The following is an 8954-nucleotide window of genomic DNA, read 5'->3' as shown; positions in this document are numbered from 1 at the left end:
TTTTTTTTTTTTTTTTTTAATGGGTCTTAAAGGAATAGTGAGGCTTTATTGGGGAAAACAAAAGTGTTGCAGGCTGGGAGGCAGATCATGCACTAAGAGTCCAGCTTCAGAAAGAGCAGCCAGGAAGTCACAGATCACTGGCAAGCTGACTTATGTGGGCAGCAGCTGGCCCTGTGATCTGGTGTTAGGAAAAAGGTGGCCATGAGGCTGGGAGGGCAGCAGGTGGGGCAGCTGGAGAAGGACCAGGCGGTGGGGGGGAGGGCTTGGTGTGAGCTGACCTAAGAACCAAGCCCCTTAGGCTGGGGCCTGCTTCGTTCATTGTTTCCTTCAAAGTATATTAATAAAAATTAGCCATTTTAATGCCACAATCCAGGGAAGTGAAATGCCAAGTGTTACTGAGCTTTTTAGAGACTCCACTCTCATTTTTGAGAGACCAAAGTGTATTAGAGAATGAAGTGCAGATTTGTTTACAGTAGGATCCTATGTTATTTGGTTTGCTTTTTGTTTTGTTGTACTGAGGATTGAACTCAGGGCCTTTGCACTGGGCTACATCCTCAGCCCTTTTCATATTTTTATTTTCTTATTTTGAGCGAGTCTCATTAAGTCACTGAGTTGCCCAGGCTGGGCTTGAACTTTTGATCCTTCAGCCTCAGCCTTTCAGAATGCTGCATTACAGGTGTGTGCTGACCAGCCAACCCCGTGTTTTTAAAAAGGCCCCAGGCAGGGGGGATGCTAGTAACCAGTTTGCTTCAGAAGAGTCCAGCAGATTGAGCCCGGGCTTCCCTGTCAGGATGCTCAGAAGCTCTGCAGCTCTGTGACCTCAGAGAGTCACAGCCTATTGGAGTTCACAGAGGACCAATCAGTTGGCTGCTGGGTTCTTCTGCTGCTCACATGCTGCCTCCAAGTGGGAGCTGGAAACCAGCCTGTAGAAACAGATAATAAACAGGCATCTGTGCCCAAGGAGTGATGTGTTTATTTCCCTGGAATTGGTGGCTTTGTTTCTGAGGCTTTGCTGATTCAGCCTGGTGTTGTCCGACATCCACCTAGCCGCCGAGACCTCAGCCCCAAAGTACTTGTGTTCCCTGGATGGTGCTGACCTAATGTCACCGCACTCTGAAACTTTATGCAGTGAACACACGCTTACTAAACACTTCCTGTGAATGAGACAGACGCCAGCCCTGGCTTTGTGGAACTGGCCGTGTTATGGGAGAGGCAGGTATGGAGCAGACCATCCAAATGGAAAGTGCAGGGAGCTGTGATAGCATAGAACAGGGAGAGGAGTCCAGTCGGAGGGAGGGCCGAGGTCAGGGTTGGCCTTACCCAGGAAGGAAGTCTCCCTGGTTTCTGAGGATGCTCAGGAGTGGGGTAGGCCAAGAGGCAGGCTGAAGTAGCTGGGAAATCCCCCTCACCAGAGTGCTGGTAAGGAACATCCTTCAGCCATGCACCCCTGGCCTACCTGGTGCCTTTGGCACTGCTGTCAATCTCTCTTTCTTAAATTCCCTCCCTCCCACCCCCATCTTTCTTTTTTACTTTCCTGCCAGCCTGGCCTTGTCCCTTTTGCTGGCTTATTTTGATCACCTCTGCCTTGCTATAAAATGTCCTTGCTCTCCAAGACAAGAATGGTGGACAGTGACGGCAGGAAGCCAGGCTTGGAGAAGGTCAACTTGGCCCCCGCTTTATTCTCTTTCATGGTCACGCGTTAGACGAGCAGGAGGCTCTGAGCACTGTGGTTCCATCTGTATAAGGGATTCCTTCAGCCAGGGCAGTCTGACTGGGGTAAGGCCTGTACGGCGCTTAGATCGGGTTTGTGTAAGCCAGGAGTTTGCACACTCCTTTCTCTTTCTGTGTCAAAAACTGACTTGGTTCAGTTTACTTTGTTTTGTTGGTTAATCTTGACAACTTGATTGACTTAAAAGACACATAGGAAATAAGAAGAGCACACTTCTGGGTGTGTTTTGTGGATCAAGAGAACATGATTTTTGGGACTGTATCTGGTCCCTGGTTCCTTTCTCTGTGGCTTTTTCCATCTCTCTGCTTCCTGGCTACCATGAAGTGAACAGCTTTGGTGTGCCTTTCTGCCATCATGTTTCTGCCTTGGAGCCACCTGACCATGGACTGAAACCTCTGAAACCAAGAGCCAAAATAAACCATTCCTCTTTAAGTGGTGGGTGTCTGGTGTTTTGTCCCAGCAATGCAAACCTGGCATTTCTGGCAACAGTGCTCATGGTAAAGGTGTCCCCACTTCTTCTCTGTTTGACTGTGGGCCTCCTTGGTGTGGTATCTTTTTCTAGTCAGGCAGATTCCTTGCAGGAACCCCCAGAGGCACTCTGTGGGATTATCTCAGGAGATGCAGGTTCCTGCGGGGCCTGGGCCAGGGTGGCTCCTGCACCACTGGCTTACACCTGACTTGGCAGCTGGATGTGCCTTAATCAGTTGAGAAAAAGGATTAAGCCGTTCTGGGCACAACATTGTGTCCATTCATCTGCTGATGGCCTACTACATGGTGGGTGCTGGGAAGACAAATTGAGCAAAGCAGATCCCTTCTCTGCACTTAGAGTCTGCTATAAGAGCACCTGATATATGAAAAATGTTCCATATCACTGGTCATTGGAGAGATGCAGATGAAGACAACACTGAGATTCTACCTCACTCCAGAAGGAATGGCTGCTATCAAGAAATCAACCAATAACAGATGTTGGCAGGGATGAGGAGAGAAAGGAACCCTTCTCCATTGTTGGTGGGAGTGCAGACTGGTGCAACCACTATGGAAATCAATATGGAGATACCTCAAAGAACTAGGATTAGAGGTTCCACTTCTCCCAGCTATCCCTCTGCTGGGTATCTTTCCAAAAGAATTAAAAGAATCATATCACGGTGATATATGTGCACCCATGTTTATAACAGCATAATTTGTAATAGCTAAAACTTGGAAACAGCCCGATTGCCCATCAGTTGGAGACTGGATAAAGAAAATGTGGTTTTTCTATAAAATGGAGTACTACTCAGCCATAAAGAATGAGAAATTAGAGTCATTCCTAGGAAAATGGATGCACATTGAGGCCATACTCTTAAGTGAAATAAATAAGACACGTGTAAATACTGAATAGTTTCTCTGATGTGAAAAACTAAAAGTGTAAATTGTATAACTGTATACAAATTGTATAACTGACAATGTGAAATAGGAAGAAAAGGGCTAAAGGTTAGGGGAAGTGGGAAGGGTAGGGGAAAGGAAATAAGGGCTCCCGATAAAATGTACGCTGTGCTTTGAAAGTGTAGAGGGCAGGTTGGACCTAGTCTGGGAGGTCAGAGAAGGCTTCTGAAGTGAAGGAGTCAAGCTGGAGGTGGGAGCTGAGTGCTTACAGAGCAAGTGCTTACTAAACAAAGAATAGAGAGAGGAGATTGCAGAAGGAGAGAGCAGGATGGGCACAGACAAAGTGGAGAGGGAAGAGAGCAGGCAGAGCTATGTCATGCAGGTCCTTAGGGGCACTGACCTGTGCAGCCCTGGGGAAGCCTACTGAGAGTTGATACCCTTGCTTCTGCATTTTAAGAGCAGTGAGAAGTAGCTTAAGGCAGGGGAGTGTGTTGGTCGGAGAGGGTGCTGACTTCCCGAATTTACAGTTTGAAAGGCTTGCTCTGTATGCAGGATGCTGAGGCTGAATCTGAGTGGGCAGGCTTTGTGGAGGATCAGCAGCAGGAGGGAAGTCAGCCTTTGACTTCAGGGATTTTAGCTGCTCAGCTGAGCTGGGCTGCCCCGCTCACCTTAATTTTGGTCTCCATGACGCCAAACACTGTACGGAGGAAGTGAGCTGTATTGGGAAATGGGGATTGCCAAGGACAACCCAGCCACGAGCAGGAAACCTTCAGAGCATTCATAAGGATGAATTGGTCCCACGACAGTATTTTCTGTGGCTTGGAGAACTGCTCCTGGCATCAGAGACAGACATTTTCCATCAAACAGGATGAACAAAAATCACATTTCTCCTTTTTCCTCTCTCTCCCTCTAGGCTTATATTTGGCACCCTTTACCCTGCATATTATTCTTACAAGGCTGTGAAGTCGAAGGACATTAAAGAATACGTAAGTAGAGCTATTTATCTTGGAAAGGGTGACTGAAGCGATAAGGAGGCTACCACTGGCTGTGACGTTGCAGAAGGTGGGTGCCCTCCCTGGTGAGGACACTGAGTCCCTTCATCATGCTTCTTTTCATGAGGCCTCCCGGGACTCCTGTCCTGTCTATACCTGTCCCCTGTCTAGACCTTGAATGCTGAAATGAGAAAAACACTAAGGGATACAGCGAGAGGAAATGGACTCTGGAATCAGAGGTCCTGGCTCTGCCATGTGCCTCGTGTGACTTTGCCTCCCTCAGCTTCAGGTTTCCCTTGTATGTAGAACACTCTGCAGAGCTGAAAGCATTGTCACTGGGGACAGCCTGGCCTCAAGGGTGGGGGCTCAGGTCCTAGAGTCCAGCAGACTAGGTTTTGTCCTGATTCTAGGACTCTGACCCTACTTTAGTCGGTGATTCCAACACCCATGGTTCCAACCCTGTTGCTGTTGAAGCTTTTTGAGGGCAGGATCTGTTCTTCATCCTTTTTTTTTCTGCACTTTGCAGAAGGCTGCGTTCAGGGAAGGGGCCTGGGAAATCTCCCTGGTTGGAGAATTACATTAATTACTGTGGGTGATGGCATGCCTCAGGCACCATACTTGGGTGTCGAGGCCTCCTTCAGCAGGATATCCACAGGTCACTTCTGGTTGACAAAACCATGCTACAGTGAGGGATGAGGAGAGATGGGTGCCTTTCCCCATGTAGGACAGCAACCAGGGAAAGGGGCAAAGGATATGGATTTAGATCCACAGGTCACTTCTGGTTGACAAAACCATGCTACAGTGAGGGATGAGAGATGGGTGCCTTTCCCCATGTAGGACAGCAACCAGGGAAAGGGGCAAAGGATATGGATTTCGGCACAAAAAGACAGAGGTCGGACCGTGGCTCTGACATTTGAACCTCCAAGAGCCTCAGTGTCCCCATCTGAACAATAGGGTGGGAGACAGCAATCCCTCTCTCTCTTTCATGCAGAAGATGTCACCAGCAAGTCTGATGTAGGTAAAGAAATAATTGAAGCTGGGCATGGTGGTTCATGCCCGTCATCCCAGCACTCAGGAAGCAAGAGGATGCTAAATTCAGAACCAGCCTGAGAAGCTTAATGATTTTTGAGACCCTATCTCAAAATAAGAAATAAAAAGGGTTGAAGATGTAGCTCAGTGCAATGACCATGTGTTCAATCCCTAGTAACGCACATATACACATGCCCCGGCCCGCGGGGTCAGTAATCAGCAGAGCTCGAGAAGGGGAGATACCTGGAAATGGGACAAGAGAGGCGCAGAGAGAAGGAGACCAAGCAAAGAGTTGTCAAGGTCTCGTTTATTTGCAGGCACAAGCAGTATATAAAGGCAAAAACCACAAATTTGTAAGAGGAAGTGGCTAATCATAAAATGATAAAGGAGAAACATATTGTACAGTAACAGTTATGATGAGATACAGTTGTTATGTAACAGATTAGGTCATTAAATGAGCAAGGCCATTAGTACAGTCATTGGCACGTCTGTGCCAGTGAGGTGATTCAGATGTAAACATGGAGGCGGTTATGTTAGGCTCAAAAACAACTCTGAGAATATGAATATTTGGTCTCCTACATACACACACACGCACATACACACACACACACACACACACACACGCATGTACACACAATAGTGCTGAGTGGGTTTTGCAAATCATTATTGTCTTAGACTTCCCAAGCAGCCATTATGGTGGCACCAGACACCTCCCAAGCTTCCCAGAACAATGGATTCAGCTCTCATTTTGGTGCTCCACAGAAGGGGTAATTTCCCCCGCTGAAGACCCTGCCTGGTGTGTGACTTTCAGTGATACACACACGCATGTACACACAATAGTGCTGAGTGGGTTTTGCAAATCATTATTGTCTTAGACTTCCCAAGCAGCCATTATGGTGGCACCAGACACCTCCCAAGCTTCCCAGAACAATGGATTCAGCTTGCATTTTGGTGCTCCACAGAAGGGGTAATTTCCCCCGCTGAAGACCCTGCCTGGTGTGTGACTTTCAGTGTACACACTATAAATAGCTGGGAAGTTGCAACACAGAACCTCCCGGTTCTCAGTAGATTTGGCCCTGGGTAAGGCCTTAGGCCACCTCTTCCAGCCCTCCCTCCCTCTCCGGGCCCCTCCCCGCTTCCAGCACACAGCACCTGTGCCAGGGAGGAAGCCAGACTAGGGTCACCAGGGTGCAAGGGCCGATCCTCCACTTTACAGGGGCTGGAAATTCTCTTAGCTCAACAAGGAGAGGCTACCCTGGTGCATTATCCGTGCTGACTAAACTCACAGGAGCCTGGTCTGCGATTGGGTGGCAAGTGGGTAATTGAGAGCAGGGCCTGTCACTGACAAGCAGGGCAGCTGTTAGTGTTGGCTGGAGAGCAACTTGCTCGCTGCCTGGGGAAGCTACGGAGTTGAGATTAGCAGGTTTCTGGGTAGAAATGGAATGGGAAGGAAGGAGCCGAGTGGTAGCAGGGGTGTGTTCTCTGTGCTCACACTCACTGTGACATGCGGGCACACATGCGATATCACGACGCTCTCACACTCACTGTCACAGTCATGCGCTGTCACACGCATTCACTCTTACGTGTTGTGACTCATACTCTCTTGTTTTGTTTTGTTTTTCCTAGCAGTCTTTTTTGACTCCTACCCCCATTTGCCCAAGAGAGAAATCTGAGAATTTCCTCTCCCTCACCAGTCAACTCCACACACACAGGGTTGGTGACTGTGTCTCTTTACTTCTAGCCCTCCATGGTCTTTCACATCTCTCTTCCTGCTGTACTGCTACTCTCTGAAATGAGCTCCTTCCCCCATGGGATCAGTCTCATTTTGTTTGTTTTCTTTGCACAGTGGCCTTTGTACTATATCCAGCCCTTAAAAAATTTTTTTTGGAGAGTCTCATTAAGGTGCTAAGTTGCTCAGGTTAGGCTCCAACTTGCAGTTCTTCTGCCTCAGCCTCCTAAAGTGCTGGGATTACAGGTGCGTGCCACCACATCTGGTTTGGAATGGTTTTTTATTGTCATTGTAATAAGTTATCATGATCTTGGTGGCAGAAAGACAACACAAACGCCTTATCTTACAACTGTGCACCTCAGAAGCCTGCCAGGTCTCCCCGGGCTCCAGTTAGGTGGAGCTGTGTTTCCTTCCTGTGGAGGCTCCGGAGGAGAGTCCATTTCCTGCGCTTCTTGGCTTGTGTCCCTTCCTCTTTTTTCAAAGCCAGCATATTTCCATCCCTCTTGCATATTTCCATTGTCACTTCTGCCTCTCCGCTGGCTGGGAAAGGTTCTTCCTTTTTAAGAATGCATGAGACTATGCTGGTCCAGGGTAATCTTCCTATATGAAGGTCTTCAATTTAATAACTCTGCAAGGTCCCATTTACTTGTATCATACGGGATTTAGGATATGGATATCTGTGGGAACCCATCATCCTGCCTACCATACCTAACTGGCTGCCCTGTCCATCCCTTCTTTCCCACTCTGTTGTCCATACAACATTCAGAGACCTTTTAAAGACAGGAATCTATTAATCTCACTTCCTCAGGGTCTTTTTATGGCCTCAAGATTGAGGCCAAACACCCGAATACAGAATTTAACATTGTTCCTATAATCCCAGCACTCAGGAGGCTGAGGCAGGAGGATCACTGTGAGTTCGAGACCAGCCTGGGCTACATAGTGAGTTCCAGGTCAGTCTCAACTACATAGTGAGACCCTGTCTCAAAAAACCAAAAAAAAAAGAATTCAGCATTGTCCTTGATCTTATATCTTCCTACTTGCAAGCTGCTTCTCTGCAGGTGTTTAGTGCTCTCAGTAATCCGTGGACCAGCACTGACATCGCTGGCAGCTTGTTAGCCATGAAGCATCTCAGCCCTACCCACCCTCCAGTAAAAAAATTATAATTTTAGCAAGATTGCCAAGTTGAAAACGTCACTTCTGTTGTTTTTGTTACCAGGGATGGAACTCAGGACTTCGTGCTTGCAAGGCAGGTGGCGGCACCACTGAGCTAACCCCTGACCATGAAAAACCTCACATTTTTTTTTAAACATCACTCAATATTAATCTTAAGAATCTTCCCCCACCCAAGTACCAGGGATCAAACTCACGACCTTGTACTTGTAAGAAAAGTGTGGTGCCACTGAGCTAGATCTCCAGCCCAAGTCTGGGCTGAGGTTTTGCCTCCTACAAAGACCCTCAATGCTGGGAGGTTCCTTGGATCCAGAAAGCTTTGGATCCTGGGTAGTCAAGAAAAAAAAAAACTAAAAACCAGCAATTACAGTTAACTCTTTAAGGGCCTGGGATTTAGCTCAGTAGTTCTGGTGACTGCTTTGCAAGCACAGGGACCCGAGTTCGATCACTGGTACCAAAAAAAAAAAACAAAACAAAAAACAAAGACAAACAATACAGTTAACTCTTTAGCTGCCTAAAACCTACATATGCCATTTGAAGCCTTTACCTATATTTTGGTTTAAAAAAACAATCTTCTGACAAGAATTCTTGCTCACTTTTAAATCCAAAATTTGTTTTGTTACTGAGCCTACCACCAGGTCCAGCATCTCTGGGCAGAGTCCTTTCCTCCTCTGGTTGTGATAGGTCCCTGGCTTGGTGTCCAGCATTCAGCCTTGCTAGCTGCTATGCTGTATCTAGGGGCAGAGGGAATACATTAAGACATAATTACAGTGAACCCTTGACTTGCTAACAATTCTTTTGCAAGGGCTGGTTGTAACTCACGTTGGTCAGTGAAGGTTCAGGCTCCTCGATACAATCCTCAAAGTCTTTCTCTTGTATACAGGCAGACCTCAGCGTCCTTAGAGAGACATTGGCCCAGCATTTCTCAGTTAACCCGTCACAG

At 47.4% G+C, this 8954-nt stretch overlaps 1 protein-coding gene across 3 annotated transcripts in view; it reads left to right on the top strand.

Annotated features, from left to right (window-relative positions):
* Reep1 (receptor accessory protein 1) overlaps nt 1-8954 on the top strand; it is a 104169-nt gene that overhangs the window by 45704 nt on the left and 49511 nt on the right. For all 3 annotated transcript variants that reach the window (XM_033765253.1, XM_033765252.1, XM_033765251.1), the window contains exon 2: nt 4005-4077. In XM_033765253.1, coding sequence (XP_033621144.1) covers nt 4005-4077 — 73 coding nt within the window. The remainder of the gene's footprint in view (nt 1-4004; nt 4078-8954) is intronic.

Source organism: Fukomys damarensis, unplaced genomic scaffold (genome assembly GCF_012274545.1).
Source record: "Fukomys damarensis isolate Sample0158 unplaced genomic scaffold, DMR_v1.0_HiC HiC_scaffold_2, whole genome shotgun sequence".
NCBI classification, from domain to species: Eukaryota; Metazoa; Chordata; class Mammalia; order Rodentia; family Bathyergidae; genus Fukomys; species Fukomys damarensis.
The sequence above is the reverse complement of the archived record's forward strand: the minus strand, read 5'-3'. Positions and strand labels throughout refer to the sequence as shown.